The sequence below is a fragment of the Triturus cristatus genome, chromosome 12 (assembly GCF_964204655.1).
Source record: "Triturus cristatus chromosome 12, aTriCri1.1, whole genome shotgun sequence".
NCBI classification, from domain to species: Eukaryota; Metazoa; Chordata; class Amphibia; order Caudata; family Salamandridae; genus Triturus; species Triturus cristatus.
Window position 1 is genome coordinate 55744561 of NC_140595.1, and position 21663 is coordinate 55766223.

Genomic DNA, 21663 nt, shown 5'->3' on the forward strand with positions numbered 1-21663 from the left:
CACCCATGCGCAGGATGCCCACAGCCATGGACACCGCAGAACGAAGGACGCACCCGCCTCCATAGGGCCCCGCGGTGGAGAAATCCGCTCCTCCGTGGGCGACTGCTGCAAACTAAGGCGGCCGTCCCCGAGGCCAAGCGGGCAAGGGCCAGAACTGGAAGTCAGAAGGAGCCGAAGAATGAGGGACCTACCGCTCTTCCGATGAACACCTCTGCCCCAGGAAGGGCGGGGAGCCGCCCTTCGACGCTGGTGAAAAAGACACCAAACGGCGACCAGCCTCCAGGGAGGACGACACCAATATGCATGCCTCCGGAGAAGGAGCATCCGACGACGAATCCGCGGTAAGACCCCCGCACGGAGCTGTAGAGTCCGCTGCCTGAGGTAGGACGGCAGCACCAGCCGGCGTCGCCAGACAAGGGACCTCCAAGTCACCCCGCACCGGGGACAGGAGTGGAGACCGGAGTAGGGCTGAAGCCGCACCGGCTCCGGAGTGACGCCGACCCCCGCCGAAGCAGCCACCTGCGCGGGGGAATGAGACAGGCCTGGGGAGTGGCACAAAGCCCTTCGACAGCAGCGGCCCAGAATGAGGCGAAGATCGCTCGGCAACCCATGCGGCGGCGCCAGGGACGATCCAACCTCCGACTCGTCCTACGACGAGGCAGCCGCCTGTGGGGAGCGACGAGAGGGGCCCGGAGAGGGACGAGGGGTCTTGCCTCGACCCGGAGCGGGACGAGGAGGGTCCACCGACCCCTGTGGCGACGCACGGTCCAGCTGCTGCCGGCACCGTAGCGGCGTCAGGACCGCCCTGTCAAACGACCGAGAGGGGCTCCGTGCTGCGACCCGAGCCCTGGCGACCTCCTGCGACACCACAGGGACCCCCGCGGGAGTTTGCGGCGAGGCAGACTCCGTGGCCTGAAGGAGGTGCCCCAGAGGAGCCGCACCCCAATAGTACCATATCCTCCAAGCCTGGATCCGAACCAATCGGGCCGCATCACCCGCGGAGAGTCCGGAGTCCGGAAACCAGCCCCCGGGGACAAACTGCGACACTTACCCACCGGGGAGCGACGCTCACATGACATTGGAGAAAGGCGAGGACGACGACCACAGCCGAGTCTGAAGCCGTCTATCGAAGCAGACCAAGGGGAGGACGTCGACCTGGAGAGAGACGCGCCGAGAGAAGTTTCATTCGGCGCTCCCGCTGCGACTTCGGCTTCAACTGTTGGCATGCGTACAGTCTGTGGTTTCCGTGATCCTCCCCCAAACACCACATACAAATGAGGTGAGGGTCCGTCGCCGACATAAGATGCCCACAAGACGTGCCAGTCTTAAAGCCCGAAGGCATTTGCATACTGTTCCACTAAAAAATGGAAGAAAAAAGGGGCCCAACAGGCCCGTAGCAAGGATCAGATCCGCGTTGCACGCGGAAAACGAAAAAACTGATGTGGGCGTGCCGGGGCGGGTCTTATGTGACCTCGCTGACATCACGTACGCGGACGACGCCTGGGCGGAGTCGCGTGATGTCGCCCCGGCGCGCCGGCATGCTGTGGCAAAAAGTTTCCGGATCCAGTCTCACGCCTGGGAATAATTCTACGTGAAGGAATCTGCGGCTAGTAGTCTCTATCTGATATTGCCAGCTTTGTTTCGGTCCCTGTTTTGTGCCCTAGTTTCCAGCTTGGTATGTCTGCTGGTAACCTTGATGCGAGGTAGTAGGTTGGTGTCAACCTCTTCCTGCTGGGCTTCTTGATGGTGTGCCTCTAAAATGCAGAGCCCACATGGATCTTGAAGTTTCGTTGTCCTTCTTTAGTTGATTTAGCTTTTCATCAAACACCATTCCAAACAATTGTTCTCCCTTGAATGGGGAATTAATGATGTTCTGGCTTGAAGCCTGAGATTCCAAGCCATGCGTTCCTCCTTTGTTATGCCAATCATCATTTGCCTGCCAAACGTTTCAGCAGCATCAAGGGCTGATTTTAAACATGTATTACCAATGTTTTTACCCTCTTCCACCAGGTGGCTAGCTCTTTTCTGGAATTGTTCTGGTAGGTTTTGCAACAGTTCTCCTACCTCCTCCCAATGTTGGTATGCATGCCTGTTTAGCAATGCATTTGAATTTGCTATGCGCTACTGATTAGCTGCGCTTCTCTCCACCTTCCTTCCTACGAGGTCCATCCTCTTGCTTTCCTTGTCTGAAGGTAGTCCAACTGTAGAAAGTACATTTGCTCTTTTTCTTGCTGTTGAGGCAATGATAGTCAGCTGGCACTGATCCCCTGATGTATATAGGGTCTTTAGAGGAGTTTTTATATTTTTTCTCTGCCCTTGGCGTTATAGCCTTGCATGTGGCAGGCTCTTTGAATGCCTCTTTCTCCTAGTCTAAGACACTAGGCAGCATTGGTAGGAATTGAATTGATTCCTTGATTGTGTAGGAATCAGTGTCTCTAATAAACAAGCATTGAAAATGCAATAGGTCTCGCCTTTGATTAAGTTAAAGCCATTTGCTTTGCTAATGGTATTGTATAGCAAAGCAAATGGCTTTAACTTAAAAGGCGAGACGTATTGCATTTTTAATGCTTGTTTAAAGGAGGCCTCGAAACGGGTCTCTATCGGGCTCGGTTTTGTGCCCTGGCACAGACTGTCCGTTTCATTCCCAACTGCAGTGACAAGAGGCACATTGATATGCACGTGCTCACACTGCTCACTTCTCACTAGTGGAGAAGTTACGGCATGACGTCATGCCAGGTGAGCGTTGTAGGGGAAGGGAAATTTCCCTTCTCTTTTGAAAACTCAGGAGCAGCAACAATGTTGTGGTGTCACCAGGGCTTTAACTGGAAGCTTTTCCAATATTATATACAAGCTTTAGTTGCTGCTTATTTATCTTATGCAACTAACAACCATTGACAAAGCCAATAGTCCTGACTTGCTGTAGGTATGATGTTACTTGTATCCTATCTGGATGCAATGACAGAAACAGCAAAATACAAGTCTGGTGGCACACTACACTAAGCACACATTTTTGGCTTATGTGTTTTTAAGCCACGCCCTTAATTACATTGACCAAGCCCCTTTGAGACCCCCCCCCCCCCAGTTTTTTCAACCCACTTAAAGCCCTGGCTATAAAATCAATTGCTTTCGGGTAGCGGACGTTTGTTGTTTCTATGCGCTTTAATTAAATAGAGTATTACTATTACACTGTCATTTAATCCTGCGACTGTTACCCAATTTACTCAAAAGGATGGAAGGCAGATAGGACCTAGCTCAAATGTGACCTCTCGGTGTTCACATCGCTGCATCTTGCAGCGGTGACCTTTGAACTCGCTGAGCCACCTTGGGGATTTCTTGTGTCTATACTTTCGGGTTTCCGGTGAACCAGCTTCCTTCTGCCTCCATGTGTCCCACCGGGCGAGTACTCTCCAAGAAACTACGGCAAGTTCATGGTTTGCACCGTTGTAGGGTGTCGCCACTACTGCTCTTTACATAAGACGACACCAAAGAGCCCTGCCACGGGGAACGTATAAGAAGGGGGTGATCTGGGGCCGAACAGCAAGGGGATCACCTCGTATGCAAATATTCCAGCCGAAATGACTGTTCGTTTGCTTGAAGTCAAAGTTAGTCACGCTTCAGGCATGCAGGTAACACGAGCAGCTCCCAGAAACAAGACTTCAACTTGCTAAGGCCCTGCTCATGGTGAATACCCCTCTTACCTACTTATGCTAAACGCCCTATTCAGAACTGACCCCACTCCAGTCTAAACGCGCTCATGGGGCCAGTGTCCACCAAAGTAACCCCGCCCCCCCCCCCCAGCACGCACATACCCAGCGATATTCCCTCCCCTCAAACACCGTGGACTACCACAGGCGAGCTCTGTGCCAAAGCGCCAAGAGGCCAAGTAATAGGAAAAGCACAATGGAAAGTATGGAACGCGTTACTTACCTGTAACTGCGGTTATCCGGTATTGGTATCTTTCATAGATTCACATGCCTGAATCATTCCCCGTCGTCGGGATGGGAGTCCCCGGTAAATAAACAAAGCAATGTCTCAGTAGACCTATAGAGTTATATGCCCAAAAGGCCTTACCTTAATAACATATCCACGTCCTTATGTAAAAAAGGACCAAACTTTGGAGAGTAGCCAATCAGCTAGTACCACCCTCTAGAACCTTCCTGGAAGGAGCTCTAGTCCCTCAGATTTTGTAAGCACAGTGCTAAGTAGTTGTATCACAGAGAGATCCAAGAGAGCCCTTCCAGGGGAGGTGGGTGGGTTGCATGTGAATCTATGAAGGATACCAATACTGAAAAACCGCAGTTAAAGGTCAGTAACTCGTTCCTTATCCAGTATTAGGGTATCTTTCATAGATTCACATGCCTGAATCAGAATAGTAAGCAATGAAAAGCACATTTCACAGGTACAGTATATAAATATTCACCAGATAACATATCAATGTGAAAAATAGAAAGTACCAAAAACAATGACATAACAGAGGCATAAATCACAGTAGAGAAATGTGCGTATAGAAGAAAGGATGGTGGGATGAAAGGAAGGGCTCACCTCTAATGAAATAGATGACGGAGCACCGCTTGACCCACTGCAGCGTCTTTCATGAGTTCCGTATCCAGGCAGTAATGCTTGGTAAATGTATGCGGCGTCTTCCATGTGGCCGCCCTGCAAATGTCCACAATGGGCACTCCTGCAAACAGTGCCAAGGAAGTAGACATTGCCCTCGTGGAAAGGGCACGAACTGTGGAGAGCAGGGGACGCCCTGCTTGCTGGTGACAGAAAGCAATGGCTGAAGAGATCCAGCGGGAGATGCTTTGCTTGGTGAGTGGTAGACCTTTGACAGGTCGACTGTACGCCACGAAGAGCTGGTTAGATTTACGAAATGTCTTCGTTCTGTCGATGTAGAACTTTAGGCAGCGCTGAAGATCCAAGGAATGCAGGGTCTTTTCTGCCACTGTTTGCGGATTTGAAAAGAATGAACGCAGCACAATAGGCTCATTAAGATGGAACTGTGAAGGAACTTTAGGGATAAACTTCGGATTTGTACGAAGAATGACCCTGTCATGCTTGAATTGAAGGAAAGGGTCTTGGATTGAGAAAGCCTGGAGTTCCCCCCACTCGCCTTGCCGAGGTAAGGGCTAGAAGGAGCGCTGTTTTCCAGGAGAGATACTTAAGATCCGCTCTGTGTATTGGCTTAAAAGAGTGTTTCATAAGTTGAGCTAGAACTGTGTTGAGATGCCAAGCAGGAGGTACAGGTTTCACCGGAGGGAAATATTCTAAACAGTCCTTTAAGGAATTGCTTAATGAGCCGATGAGACCACAGAGAAGGATCTGCGGAGGATCTCCTGACGCGCGATATTGCTGCCAGGTGGACTTTAATAGAGGCATGAGCAAGACCAGATTTTGCCAGATGAAGAAGGTACGGCAGTATTTGCTCCGGAGTGGAAGAAAGAGGGTGTATTTTGTTTGATTTGCACCAAATACAAAACCTCTTCGATTTTAATGAGTACGTTCTGTTGGTACTATCTGCTCGGGCCAGAGCTAGAATTTGTCTACAGTCCGGAGGAATGTCTAAACTCTGAAACTCTCTGAACTCAGGAGCCAAGCTGATAATTTGAGGGATGCCGGATCCGGATGCAGGACTTGTTGGTTGTTGAGCGTAAGGAGAGATGGAAACTGTTTCAACCGGATCGGCGGTTCCAGGGAAAGAAGGTGAAGCTCTGTGAACCAATGTTGGCGTGGCCAAGCTGGAGCTATCAAGATGAGTGTGCAAGGCTCCGCTTTCAACTTCCGGAGCACCCTGGGAATCAGGGGAATTGGCGGAAAGGCGTACGCAAAGACATTGCACCATGCGATCGAAAATGCATTCCCCAGAGACCCTTGCTGGGGATGCCAGCTTGCAAAGTGTTGGTATTTGGCGTTCTGCTGAGTAGCGAAGAGGTCCAGAACAGGGGTGCCCCATCGAGCGAATATGCTGTTGAGGATCCGCTGATCCAACTCCCACTCGTGACATGCTGCCTGCCGTCTGCTCAAAGAATCCGCCAACACGTTGTGGGTGCCTGAAACCTACTCTGCTCGAAGAGAGATGTGACTGAGCAGCCAGTTCCAAATTTTTAGCAACTCGTGAATGAGTGTCAGAGAACGAGTTCCACCCTGCTTGTTCAAATAGTGCATTGTCGTGGTGTTGTCGGTCCGGACAAGCACTAGAGTTTGATTCGTGGAAGGAAAGCCAAAAGAGCGAGATACACTGCGCGCAGCTCCAGAAGATTTATGTGAAGTTTCTTCTCGGAAAGGGACCATTTTCCGCTTATCTGCAGTTCTTGAAGGAAAGCTCCCCAGCCCTCTAAAGAGGCGTCCGTTGTGATATGTGGAGCAGCAGGAAGCAAGAAAGGCAAGCCTTGAGAAAGGTTCTGTGGGCAAGTACACCACCGTAGAGCCTTTTTGATCATAGGGGTCACCTGGATGACGTCGAAGGACCCCGTACACTGGACCCATTGATCCGAAAGCGCTTCTTGAAGAGGCCGCATGTGAAGGCGACAGTGCGGAACTAACAGGATGCAAGAAGATATCATCCCGAGTAGGGATTTGATAAGGCGCACGGACAGCGTATTTTTGGAACTTATACGGAGCGCCAAGGAATGAAGTTTGTCTTTGCGTTCCTGAGATGGAAACGCCTTCCTCTGTATGGTGTCGAGGGTAGCACCCAGAAAACGTATGCGCTGGGAAGGCTGCAGGATGGACTTGTCCTGATTGAGAGTCAGTCCCAGACAATTGAAAAGCCTCAGACAGGCGCTGGAAGACCTGGACGCGCCTTCTAGAGAGGGTGATTTGACAAGCCAGTCTTCCAGATATGGGAAGACTTGATGGTGATGTTGTCGTAGGTATGCAGCCACCGGAGCTAGACATTTGGTAAAAATGCGTGGCGCCGATTTGAGTCCGAACGGCAGGACCCGAAACTGGTAATGCCTGCCCGCCACCATGAATCTCAGAAATTTCTTGTGGTTGCGGTGTATTGGAATATGAAAATAGGCGTCTTGCAGGTCTAAAGACACCATGTAGACGGCCGCATTGAGAAGCTGTAGCAACTCCTGAATGGTGACCATACGAAACAACTGTTTTTTCAAGAACTTGTTTAGATTCCTGAAGTCCAATATCGGTCTCCATTTTCTCTCCTTTTTTCGAATGAGGAAAAAACAAGAGTAAAACCCCTTTCCCCTTTGACCTGGGGGAACCCTCTCTATAGCTCCCTTCTGGAGCACGAGTGCCACCTCCAGGAGTAAAGCACGCAAATTTGTGAAGCATAGGACGGGGAGGAATTTGGATGAACTCTAGAGAATGTCCGAATTTAACTAATTGTAGAACCCAGCGGTCCGTAGTTATTCTTCCTCCAACTTTGGAGGGCAGAGAGGAGTTGTAGACCGGCGGTAGTTGAAAGTGATTGTCGCCGAGCGGCGTCCTTCTGTCTCCCTCCCTTGCCACGAAAGGAAGATTTAGTGTAGGAGGAGTGTTGTTGACGCTGCTGATACTGTGGACGATATTGCTGAGAGGAAGGGAAGGAAGATCGGTGTTGGAAATCTCCTCTAGTAGATGTTTGACCTCTCCCTCTTGAACCTTGAAAAGAGGGGTTCCGGAATTGCAGGGTACTCAAAGCCCTAGCGGTGTCGGTATCCTTCTTAATACCTTGTAATGCCTCATCTATACGTGTGCCAAAGAGAAGTTGGCCATCATATGGCATGTCCAATACCTTGGTTTGTACTTCCGGGTTGAAGGAAGTTGCCTTCAACCAACCCTGACGCCGTAACACAGCTGCGCCCGCGAGTTGGCGAAATCCGGTAGAGGCAATATCCATTGCACAGTCTATAATTTCAGAGGCAGACCTCTCCCCCTCCAAGAAGATCTCCTTTTCCTCTTCCTTCGACTCTTCAGGTAAGTTAGTTAGGTATGGCACAAGATCTGCCCACATCTGCCGATTATAACGTCCCAACAGTGCTAAAGAGTTGGAAGCACGCATTGTCAATGCAGACATGGATGAAAAGCGCTTACCAATGTTGTCCAGTCGCCTACCCTCTTTATCCGGCGGAGCAGTCAGCAAAGCAGATGGATTTTTTACTTTCTCTGAGCGGCTTGGGTAATGACGGAGTCCGGTTTCGGATGGCCTGTGAGGCAAGCTGGAGCGGTATCTGGCGCTTTATAGCTCATATCCAGCCGAGGCAAAACTGGAGGGACCGAGGAAGGGTTCTGCATAATCTTTATCCCGTGTGCCCAAATGTAGTCTATAATAGGGATAGAGCTAACCGACTTTTTGAAAGGCTCTTTAAAATTGTAGAGGAAACAATCCTGTTGGTGCAAGGGCATAGGAATTTGAAAGCGCTGCGCCGCTCTCTCTACGATGTTATGAAAGCCTCCAATGTCCTCCGGAGGAGAGTCAGCTGTGGTAGGAACGGGAGAAGCTGGACAGGGAAGAATGTAATCATCCCATTAGTCCCGATTAGATTGGGTATCCTGAAGCTCTCCATGTTCCTCATCTTCTTCGTCATCTGTAGAGAGACAAGGTGGTGATGTGACAGGCTCAGACTGCAAAATCAATGGAGGGGGTCGTGGCCTTGGTGTTGGAGGCACAACCGGCAACAGAGAAGGTGCCGACGTTGGAAACCGCTGCTTATAGTCGGAGATAAGTAATTGTAGATCAGAGACCAGGGAAGCAGGCAGACAAACCATGGAGGGTGGAGGCGGATGATATTCCTCAGGTGAAACCTCCTGATATTCTTGTCCATGATCTTAGTAGTCGGAGCTATCTTGGTACTTAACATGCAGCTGCTACGGACTTGTCGCTGTACGGAACATACTGCCATCGTCAGAGTCATCCTCCTCCAAAAGCTGTACTGGAGGCAGGAGCTGGACCCTACTAGGTGAAGTCAGGGCCGGTGTCAGTGCACGTTTTGTAATTTTGAGGTTCACATATGTACTTTGTACATCAGAATTCATAGCCGTCGACGGTAGAGTCGTCGACGGTGGAGTGTGGACAGGCATCATTGAAAGTTGAGACGCCGTCGTCAGGGCCATCATTGACTGTGTCGTCGACGATGAAGGTTTCGTTGACGAAGGATTCATCGACGGAGCCGTCGTCGACGGGGTCCTCGTCGACGATGATGCCGTCGACGAGGCAGCTGTAGTCGATGGTGTCGTCGTCAACGCCGTAGTCAGCGATCGCAGCGTCGACGGCAGCTTGGATGACGATGTCTTTTTAATTTTCAGCGTCGACGAGACAGACCTACCGGCCGTCGATGATAGAGTTGTCGTCGTCGATGAAGACAAGGAATGAGACGCGACAGAAGTAGACACTGTCGTCGTCGACGAGGTGACAAACTGCCGTCGATGGAGATTTCCTCGTCGATGAAGCCACAGTCGACGAGGTAGTCGTCGTTGACGGGGTGGAAGAAGGCTTCTTAAAAGGCATGTGAAACTTCCTGAGGAGAAACTTTCACTGGCAGAGTCTTAGGAGGGACCTCTGAAGACTTTTTATGCGTCTTCTTTTGAGGTGGCTGCGAAGGACCCGGAGATGCCAGCCTTGGTCTCTTCTGAGAGGAGATGGAAGAGCCCTCACTTTCCTAAGAGGACAAAACTGTATCCTTATCCTTAAGCCTCTGCAGCCAAATTAAGAGGCGCCCTTCACGGTCTTTAAGGGTCTTGGAAGAGAAGGTACGACATACCTTGCAATCCTTTGAAGAGTGGTTAGGATAAAGGCAGTAGAGACTGTCCTTATGTTGATCGTCCACATGAAGCCTCTTTTTCCCACAGGAAGCACAAGACCTGAAAAGGCCTTTCTTCGGAGTGTCTGCCACGAGGAACTAAAAAACTCCTCACAGAAAATATAAATTTGTAGCAAGAAACACTGGAAATCCAGAAAACGAGAAGTAATGAGCAGAGCTCAGTGGAGACTCCCTTAGCACGACGTGCGGTAGAAAATCTGAGGGACTAGAGCTCCTTCCAGGAAGGTTCTAGAGGGTGGTACTAGCAGATTGGCTACTCTCCAAAGCTTGGTCCTTTTTTACATAAGGACGTGGATATGTTACTAAGGTAAGGCCTTTTGGGCCTATTACTCTATATGTCTACTGAGACATTGCTTTGTTTATTTACCGGGGACTCCCATCCAGACGACGGGGAATGATTCAGGCATGTGAATCTATGAAAGATACCCTAATACTGGATAACAAGTGGTGCTTGAGGGAGGGCGAAGGGGCTCCTGATACCAGAGGGCTTGAGATCCCTTCACATACAGCGGTATCACCTCTAATGGAGTCACTCCCGGGCATCATCCTATTTGGTTCAAACATGAACCTTGCTCCAAAAGTCTCTCCCATAGCTTTCTGGGACTGGTAGTTCTAGCTCATGTCGCATCGATTCAAAGTCTCCCAAGTGCTGCGGAATCAAAGGGAACTTTCCGGTCCTGGGGTTTCCATTGCAATGTGGCTTCAAGAGAGTCGAATCAAAACCCAGGCTAGGACCAGAGACGTATATTGTCTGGTTGTCTTTTATTGTGTAGTGCTTAGACTATCATTAGGTAGCTTTAACACGCTGTTAAGAAGCAGACGTGAGAGTGAGGGGAGGAGGAGGGGGTGAAGAGACACAATGATGAGAAACAGAAGGGAATGAAGAAAATTATGCCCGGCTGCACCCTGGGGGTCTGCGCAGCCCGACTCGCACAGACCACTTCAAAACGACAGGAAAACTGGGGAGGAAGGAATCTGAAAGGGGGGTGGAAGGACAGTAGGAAAGTTTCAGGTGACATGGATTAAAAGGTAACCATAATATCCGTTTACCCAACTGGGTTTGGCACCCCCATCCCCAAAACAAGAGATAATACACGTAGACCTTCCTTCTCTTCCACACAGTGGTGTGGTCACCGTCGCTGCCTTTACCCCCACTTACCCTTTGTTTGGCTATAGGGCTTGGGGGGAGGAGTAAGTAAGTATACTTTGACTGTCCTCTCCTATGTACGTCACACCATGAGACTCCACGCCTTTTCTGCGGTCACCCATTTTATCCCCAACCTATTGGATTCCCAGGCTTTTTTCTCATTTGTATAACTGTTTGGGCGCGCGCACCCGATTGCAAGGAGAAACAGCTGGAAAACTCAGATATCTCAGACCAATGTACAAATAAAAGGTCACTTGTACCAGATAAGTACAGGTCCTTTCAGCGAGCCCTAAACAATGCAAAACAAGCACGCGAGTGGTGCGCGCGCGCCACAGAGAGATCTCTGTTTTGCATTATCGGGCACGATAATGCAAAACAGATATCGGCAGTGCAGGTAACAGACACAATAGGCCATGGACGGGGCACATGCGGGACATGCGCCCCCATTTGCCCATGCTGTCTTTGTTATAAAGACGCACGCAACACCCAATAGCCTGCAACCATAACAAAACCACACGCATGAGAGTGTGGTCAGCTTTCTGAAGCCCCTACAATAAGTCTTGTGCTGCGCGAGCAGTTCTGCGCACTGCAACGCTAGGCGCGAGACCTAAAAACATGAAGGGGTTTTTCTTCCTCTAGCTAAACCCCATAAGTTTCTGCAGCCTTTTTAATCACCTGATTGTACACACCAATGTCATCTGGGGGTGATGGCCTCGAAGGATCTGTATACACAGCCTCCTCAGGTGATTCGGCATCAAGATTTTGCATTTGATTCTCCGAGTACGACGATTCTGCGTATGCTTGTTAGTCTTCCTCGACTTCTTCCCCGAAGAAGAATGAACCTTCCTCTTCTCCTTCGATCTGTTGGGGTTCTCGTGGTATTGGTTCCTCTACAACCCTTTAGTCTTCCGTTTCCTTTGTTTTCGGCAGTATCTAGAACTGCTTCAAGCTTTCGTCAGTCTTTTTTGCTTTGAAGGATATGCGCCATTTCGGCTTCGAGCCTTCTTCTCTTTTTCTCAATCTCGGCCTTGTGTGTTGCGGCGTCAAGATTTTCCGTTTTCCGGCTGACGCCGCCGAACCGGTCATCAAGGTTTGTTTCGGTCGCTCTTTGTTCAACGCCGAGGCGTCCTTTTCCAGACTGTCTTTCGACGTCTTCGTTTTTTCGAGGACCTTTGCCGTTCTGGAGTCCTTATCTAAGGATCTTACGGTCTGTTTTTGTTTGAATGCAACTGCGGTTGCCGAATGCTTCAACGCAGAGGATGCCTTTGGAGGTCTAGAGTCTGATTTGAGACTTCTAGTTTTTTCGAGGTCGACGACTCTTACCTCCTTTCGAAGTCTTCTTCTCGACTTCCACGACCACGACTTCTCTTTCCTCGTAGGCGACGAGGAAAGAGAAGTTGTGGAAGTCGAGAAGAAGACTTAGGAGATGGGAGAGTCGCCGACCTCGAAAAAACTATAAGAGTGCTTCTGGTCCTTCAGCGACATTATCTTCCTCCTCACTGGAGACGCCCAGGTCTCGCAGCGATGGCAGTGGTCCTTGGACTTGCATGTTGTATTTGGCCCGTTGCTGCCTTTCTCTTACCATCAACGTCTTCTGGGTGAAGACAGGGCAGGTGTTACAGACGTCGCTTTGATGATCCAGCGGCAGGCACAGGTTACAGACCGGGTGCTGATCCTTTTCAGCATATTTGTGGTGGCAGTACTTACAGAACTTGAACGGCATCTTGTCCATTACCGCGCCCAGGGAGCCCCATGCATGCCCATTCTCCGATCAACGAAGTTCTTGGTTTCTTCCCTTCATCGAACTGCGGTCGTCGTAGATTTAAAGTTGAAGTGGAAGACCCTGTTCTTACGATTTTTTTCCGAATTTAAACGATTCTTCTCTCCAATGTGAATCGATACAGACTAAATGGCTGAAAAGCCCGTTGACATCACAGAAAGGCACCAAATGGTACTACATCGTCAACGCCCACCAACAGCAAAAAAAAAAAAAAAAAAAAAAGATATACAATTCTGGACTCAACCACTAGATGGCAGAATAATGCACAGCATAGTGAATACAGAAAAGATTCACGCTGCAAAACCAGCTTCTTTGACCTGCCGTCCATAGGGCTATTGGTCAGCCTGCTACAAATACACCCGCCCCCCAATCAAGTTCAGTATTTGAAGAAAATTCTGCCAGACATTGTGAGGGTGTGATGCCCCTAGGCATCCTCTCAACTTCCAGTTCGACTTGAACTATCTTTCCTTGTCCTCTTGTTGAAAGGTGCATAGTATGTGCTGCTACATCGAAAGGGCAATTGCCCTCAGGTTAGAAATTACATTATTTCACGCCTTTATTGGTAGAACTCTGAGCCAGAGGAAATCTAACTGCAGTCACTACAGGAGGTTCCAAGCCACCTGAATTTGTTTACTTCAGTCCCCTGGAAGCAGAAGGAACAACATTTCTTTAAAGCAGTTTTGACACATTTATACTATACAAAAAAGTAACAGCTCACAACGGGCCTAAATTTGCTATTTAGCAAAAAAGAAAATTACACGTTTATCCCTAGCCCAAGATTTAGAAAAAGAAAGCATTGCAGAATTTGTCAATCGAAAGCTGTCAAAAGCCTGTGCAGTACTAGTCCTTTGGGTGCCCTGTAACTGCAGAAACACATATGCTAGCACAACTTGCACATTTCCCTTCTTAAAAATAAACAACTTGGCCTTGAAGGCTTCAATACACTTTAAAGGGTTGTTTAATGTTATATGGGGCTTACACATGCCCAGACTGTTTGGTCTGACATGCTTGAAGCACCGGCTGCAATAGCGCCGTACTGCTGATCAGGCCTTTTGCTTTATGTTTTTTTTGTAATCCCTTATTTAGGTGATGTAAACCTAAACGGTCTCGCATTCAAAATGTATACCTCTTGCACGTTTTGCACCGTAAAACATGCTTACCCAAGTCCAATATGTCATTTGATGTTTGCCAATTAGTTGCCATGTTCTAGAGGCAGCACACATGCAGTTAGGTGGTTAGCACGCCTCTTAGCGCTCCAAATAGATCAGCAAATAAAAAAAATAAAAGAGGAACACCCACGAAAATGGAACTTCCATACGAGATTAAACTCATTTTACATAAAAGAGTATTACCTCAAAGTTGTGAAATGTATTACCACAAATAAAAGCACAACTTATTGCTGTTTGAGCTTACCCTTCCTTGGTCAAATGTAGAGTTATTTTGATCTCCAGAATTCCAAGAACTGGACCCCGTCCTTTCATCTAAGCCTATTGAAACAAAGACAGAGGGTTACTTGTGCTGTACATATTTGAACAGCAAAGCACGCGCTTTAATATACTAGCAAGAAACTCAATTTACCACTGATAATTGTGAACCGATATTCATATGTGAATGGAATGCTGCAACTGAATGTACAGAAGACGCAGCTATAAACGTTCACAAAAAATACTGAGCATGCATCGCGTTTAACTTCACTAACACCCTTTGACAACATCTACCTGGCTACTAAGACTGTCTGCCACACTGAATTTCAAACTCTCTGCGCGAGTCACAAGTTTAATGCCTTGTGTTTAACTACCTTACAAGAATACTCTAATTCTGCTAGCAGACCAGATGTTTGTGGCTGCCCTCCAGAACCTGATGGCTATTCACCCAGCTGAGGTACTGATGGTTTGTGAGAAAGGCACTACAATTCCATAGCTTTTCACTTTATAAATGTTCAGCTCCTTTTTGGGCTTAAAATCAACCGCCTTGAATGTAAAAGAGCAATGGCGACCCTGCTACACACCACACCTACAGTTGAGGTAAGATCTAAATCTACGATTCTTTAGCACAATCACCATTCATCCTTGATAACTTCTCCTAATGCCCCTACACCTTCACACTTAACACTGCTATTCTTGATTTTTTATCTCCCCTAACAAAGCACCCATTTAGCAGTATGACCATGGTTTACTAGCAATGCAAAACAAACGAAACTAAGATTCACGTTGGCATTATAAATGCCAACATCATGTCCTCAAGCTATTATCTAAAACTAAGAGGAAAAATAGAACTGCGTTAAGCGTTAATGACGCATTTAAGAACATGACGCAATTCGGAATGCATGGACCAGAGAAGTGGACTGTGACACAGTAAATTCTTTATATATATGGATTGGACTCGGGAGGCATCATGTAATTCAAGACTTCGATAGTCCTCCACCCATCTTAAACCCTTCTTGGTTTTGTGTACATTATACTTCGAAATTGATCTTAGTGTATCATTTACATCTTTTTGACGTCTGGGATGGAATTAGTTGTACCTGATGCTCTCTATAGGTTTTCTCCTGATGATGACCTGCCTAATCAATACAGTCGAAACGGCATCAACGCCTTCCTTGGCAAAAAATAAGAGGAATCATTAAGTGTATTCTGTTTTTGTGATTCCCCAAAAACCTGTTGCTGTATATAATATTTCCTTTTTTGCCATTATTATTTCGGTTTACACTATAGTTTGTCCTTTGTTAGAGATATTGGTATGTGTAAGCTTGTGTGCACCTTTTGTAAGTGTATATTTGAATTCTTTACTAATGAAAAACTTGATAACTGTTTGAGGCAACTATGTTATTGGATTCTTTAAATGGATTTTTTGAAATCATGAATGTTTTTCCTTTAACTAGGAATTTGAACCAGTGTAGCGTTTGTATAGCATTTATAAAAATGGCCAAAAAAAATACATTTTTGGTCATCAACAGTGCTTTAAATGGGCCGGCACTATCCGGTACGGAGTACCAGCCCTTATTTATTATGAGAGGGAGAGTACCTGCACTTCGCAAGAGAAACGTAATACTTTTAACTGGAGAGTACCGGCACTTCTCAGACACGAGCAGGTACTCTGGTACAGAGAACCTACACTTCTATTTTTCCATTTAAAGTTCTGGTCATTAAGATGTTTTCCCATATAAGAATTTAATTCACGGCATGATATTTTCAAGGCCTGGGAACAAACAACAATGTCTGAATAGCATGGTCCCACGAAGTCTATTTTGAGGCACAATGACCTGGTGAGCTAGGATACCGTATACATACTAGAGTTAGAGAGGTGAGCAAGCGTGGGCCGCAGGAAGCAGCTATCTGAATAAACTGCAACTTTACGGAGCATGTCCCACAGCTGAAATATATGGGGAACTGCCACGGATAGTAATTAGGAATAAATACACGGGTTCTGGATATCAGGAGAGGTATTTCACCATGGTAGGAAAAAAAATTAGGGATATTATACTCACAGATGCAATTAAAAAAAAAAAAGGTTGTCACAGGTCTCACAGTGCAATAACGCACACTTTATAAAAGGGGAGAAAAAAAAAAAAAAAACAAGGCTATTCAGTCAATTTGGGTGAGTGCCAGCAACTCATTTACATGTGAAAAACAAACCCAGGCCCATTGCGCTGTTTCTATGAAGCACATGCTCCATATCTAGTATTTTTATTTCGGCAATAGACATCTGAAAAGCACGAGAAATCTGTATTAGACAGGGTTTCAATATCGAGAGAGTCTAATCTCCCTACAGAAAATAATAAGATCGTGTGTGCTAGAGAAACCCAAACGGAGGGGTTGCGGGTGACACTAAATGCCATACAGCCAATGAAACAAAGTTACACATGGTCCTTTTGCGAACATCGTTAAATGGAAAGAAAAATCTCAATTGCGCTTCCCTAATATGACTTTTATCACCCCCATCGTGACAGTGATCACTGGTGTGCGTCACACTGAAATCTCTAGCAAACAGGAGGATGGGGGAGGGAAGAAGATGTGACATGGCACTTGCAAAGCCCTTGAGACTACCTCGGAGGGGGAACTGGGCCGGGTGGTTGCTTAGACCCCGTATACTCCAGAGGATTCTGGGAAACTCTTGCCAGCTTCACAGAGCTATTACTTGGAATCGGCTCATGCCATACAAGCCTAGGAGCAGACATTGTGGTAGAGGGGCGGGATGGGGGTTCAGTAGGGAGATTTTGAAGGCAGGAAAGCCAAGCATTTCTTCTGGAAGGAAATTGTACCACCATTAAAGAGGGAACAGGGTTAGCTGAAGATTGGGACATTTGCTTATTATTATGGGAAACACGACATTTATATTTCCTTGGCTCCCTTACTGTTCATTTAACCAGAAACTTCTCTCAAATTACAGCCTTCTATTTCTGTGCCTTTGTGTTAATCATTTCCCTAGAGAAATGGTGTTTAATTGCTGCCTAATTTGCATAATTATGCATATTAATCTCCACACCTAATGAATATTCATACTTCTCATTTAGATTTTGTTTTCTAATCAAAAAATTCCAATGTGATTACTGTGCGGAGCAGGGATAAGCCTCTAATACCACCTTGGGTACTTGGAAGAATTACTGCCAACTCTCCCATCCCTTCCACTTCGCAGAATAAACTTTTGCTTTGCTAATGTCTTTTTGAAAGTAATTTATGTCCATGCCCGTGAAAATGCCAATGGAAATCATTTTAACAGGTCGTGCAACGCTCGAGAAATTCGCTGCAATATTTGCCGATCCGGTTAGGTGTCTAGCCCGCGAAGACGATGTTTCAAGAGAACTATGGGGTGATAGAAACAGCAGCAGACCTTTGCTATGGGGGGGTCAAAGATGGTGGGGGGTGAACCGCAGGCGACAAATAGGGATGGGGTCGTTAATGAGCGCAGACAAGGGAGGATAAGCAAAAAAATCAAACAAAACTTACTTTGTGCTTGTGGCTCGACGCCACCCCAAAAAAGTGACTCCCAGGGTGGACAGCACACCCCTCCCCTCCCCCCCCCACGCCACTGGCCTTGGGTTAATGGGACACGGAGGGTTTCCTTCAAAAATATGTTCGAATTCTTCCGTCTCCTACTCTTGAAAATAACTCAAAAACCCCTGTAGACGAGACGCTACGCGTTCTAACAAGGAACTGGACTCTGCTTGAATTAAATAAAGGCAGTAGAATCACCGGTATCGTGTGAAGTAACTAAACGAACCGAACGTCTTTGCAACAAATGGGAAGGTTACAAACAAAATAAAACATACATTTGTGTTTATATGGGTCTATGAATTGTGTACTGTTCTCTATGAATGAATATGTACAACATTGATGAGCAATTATAGAAGATACAAGTGCAATACCAGGGATGAAGTGAATTGACATCCTCTTCTGGTCATTAAAGGATAAGAACCACAAAGTTCCATTCCTTTTATTGATTGTATTTGATAGTGAGAGCTGTTCTTAAAGTGTTGGTCCTGAAGAAGGTGTTACGTATTACAAATCACACCGAAACACGTCGACAAGGACACAATTTTATCTTTACAATTTCTTTTTATTTCTTTTCCATTCTCATTTTCAATGTCTCACTTTATGTTTGATTTGATTATATGCAATCACTGATAAGAACTGTCAATATGAATCATTGTGAGTAATTACAATGGCTGTGTTTTTATACGAATGCTGTTCATATAAATGTCCACTGTAATGTACAAAACGGTTTTGGATACAATATTGTAGACAATCTGAGATACAGGTATTTTTAATAAAATAACAATATATCTTACCTCCGTCGTGCTATAATCTTTAGACTTCTTATCTTTGGTTCAGTATACATTGTGTATGCTTTTATCATAGGAGTTCTTAAATAAATACAAAAGGGAAGTTCTTTAATTTTGAATATTTTACATACCCGGTCCCTTTTGGTAATACCTGGGAAACTCTCTTCTTTTATCTACACATGCAAACTACGTTTATATTTGCGTTGCAGGTATTTTAAACTGTAGATTTGTTCTAAGCCTCATTTATCCTACGAACCTAATTAACTAAGAGCTTAGAATTCAGATAACAAAGTAGCCGTACCGACAACAGCCCATATGCTTACATATATATTATTTATTTTTATATTAGAAGGGGACCAGGCGTAATGATGCACAATACATATATGTTCATTGCACACTCACTCATGCTACATTGGTTCATGGTGTCACACCACAAACCCGTACATTCAAGCAGGCAGCATCACTCATTCATGCTACATTGGTTCATGGCGTCACACCGCAAACCCGCACTTTCAAGCAGGCAGCATCACTCATTCATGCTATATTGGTTCATGGCGTCACACCGCAAACCCGCACTTTCAAGCAGGCATCACTCATTCGTTCATTCATGCTACATTGGTTTACGGCGTCACGCCGCAAACTCGCACATTCAAGCAGGCAGCATCACTCAAGTCAAGTTTTATTCGATTAGTTAAAACCATCAAAGTACATATCACAAAACAAAACAATTCAGGCACAGCACATACATACATTAAAATGACTCAATCAGGTTATGGTGCCTTCCTTGAAATTGCAATAAAACATCATATAAAAGAGTCGAGCCCCAGGTAGTCCCTAATAGGAGAAACCAGAGTTCAAGTGCTCCAACTAAATGTAATAAGTCCGGGGAATTATATAAATATCTAAGATAAAAATTCACCAGATCAAAACTTCACCATTATCAAACGAGGTTAAAATAGAATAGTAAATGAGTGGCAGCATCACTCATTCATGCTATATTGGTTCATGGCGTCACACCCCAAAACCGCACACTCAAGCAGGCAGCATCACTCATTCATGCTATATTGTTTCACGGTGTCACGCCCAAACTTTCACTTTAAAGCAGGCAGCATCATTTGACACAATGTCCACAATCACAGCCCCGGTAGAGCACGACATGGGTGGGATTGCCCGATGATACAATTGGAAAGGTTGTGCAGCTGTAATAGCAAGTGTTACGAGTTACCCCACTGCCATATTCAGCCCTTTATTGTTAAAACACTTGTATAATAGGTATACATAGTTTCTTGAGAAAAAAGTTAGGACATTTTAATCTCGCACCACAATCCACTACCATGGAATATACGTAACACGGGGCGCTGAGATTTAATACAAGATGAATCTGCCCCTTGCTCAAAAGATTGAATGTGAAGCACCGGCAGCCTAGCCGCTTCCCTGTGTAGAACGGCTCTATTTAAAATGATGTTGCAGCCACGCTTCTTATTCCCGCTACAAAACACTCCCTATGTGGTCCCCAAGGTGTATTTTAAGGCAGTCGAAACAGAATTTAGACTATTACTATGGGATGGAGACCCAGCACGAAATGACCTTACAAACCGGCCCAGGGGGTTGGTACAATGTAAGTGTTGCCCTCCTGGATATTTATAAATATTGGGTGGCAAAATTAATTACGGTTTATAACGGGGCCTACTTCCCACAGACAGAACCAGCTCTCCGAATGGATCGACATGTACTGGGAAACAGGGGATACCCGGAGGCCCTGTATGGTGAGAGGAAATTAGCCGACCTACCTAACCCTACCAGAGTAGTGTTTAAAATCTGGAAATAGGTGACAGCGCACCTGGAATGGAAAAACATAATTACACAGTCCACTCCACTCTAGGACTCGGAGATGCTGGGGACCCTGAAAAGGTAAACAGTTAAAGGGCTTTACCACGGTTCTACCTGATATATTGACAGTAGGAGACATGTGGGTTTGTGGAGATGTACTCCCCCCTCCGAGACTTAATGGTAGAATACCAGCTGGCGGCCTCCGAGACCTACAGATATCTGCAACTCAGGCATGCACTGAGAGCTGTACTACCGAAGGGCACAGAGCTTGTAGAACCCTCCCCTCTGGAGGACAGACTATTGAGAGACGCCATGTCTCTGACGTATAAAAAGTTTGTAAAGCACACCCGACACCCTACAACAACAGAGGGAACAATGGAAGAGGGATATGGGTGACCTAGACGATGGAAAGTGGGAGGAGACCACTGGTGCCCCTAGACAAATGGCCATAAAACCAGGCGCCGCTCCTACTACTGATCCAGAAGGACCTTGTTTAAGATGGGCAGGGTTGCCTCAGTTCTGTAGTTGCGAGGCTGTTGGCCCACTGGATCCTTCCTAAATTATCCTTTGGGACTGCTCTGTAGTACAGGATTCTGGTCCAAAATTGTGACCCGTCTGTGGCGGGCAGGGGGAGAGGGACTGAGGGTTTCTGCTAAACCATGTGTCCTTAATATATAGGGGGAGGTGGGTGTCAACAGGGCTCAACGAATATGGATGTCACTGGGTCTGATGGTGGTGAAAATAAATGTTGCGGGGGGCGTGGCTTGGCAAGCCAACATGGCGGACATGTGCTGAGCCAGCTCCATCCAGCCCGCCGAATATCCACCTTATATCCTGACTTCCTGGATCTCTACTTGCACATCTTGACGTCTCTGTAGCGCCGCACTGTCCACATAATCACCCAGTGTTTGTTGGGAGCCGGTGGCTGATTGCGGTGGTGAGATTGGACCGAGGTGGGGGAGAGGCCTAGCGGTCGGCGGTAGAGCCGGGGAGTCACGCACAGCGTCACCGGAGGCGACTGGGAGACGGGTGACGATCTTGGCCAGTCCGCCGGAGCAGTCAGCGGCTGGGAGAGTCCCAGTATTCCTTGAAGGTTGCACCAGCAGGCCATTCTGCAGCACGGCCTGAGGTGTCATCAGATCGGAGGGTAGAGACCTGGCGGCTGGACCGGGCCATAAGGTGAGGCAGGTCACTGAAGGCGAGGACTGCGGTCCGGGGCTGGATCCTCTAGCAGTGGGGGTACCGGGTGGAGACGGCGGATGGCGATAGGGGCGGCCGGTGTGTTCTCCGCGGTGCCCCCCCCCCCGGCATTGTAACGGGGATCGGCGGCACGATCGGGCCGCGTGGGAGGCGGCCGGGGGAT

The 21663-nt window shown here is 47.1% G+C and overlaps 1 protein-coding gene across 5 annotated transcripts in view; it reads right to left on the reverse strand.

The window, feature by feature from the left end:
• TCF3 (transcription factor 3) overlaps window positions 1–21663 on the reverse strand; it is a 662804-nt gene that overhangs the window by 536767 nt on the left and 104374 nt on the right. For all 5 annotated transcript variants that reach the window (XM_085639184.1, XM_085639188.1, XM_085639183.1 and 2 more), the window contains exon 4: window positions 14102–14175. In XM_085639184.1, the coding sequence (XP_085495310.1) occupies window positions 14102–14175 (74 nt within the window). The remainder of the gene's footprint in view (window positions 1–14101; window positions 14176–21663) is intronic.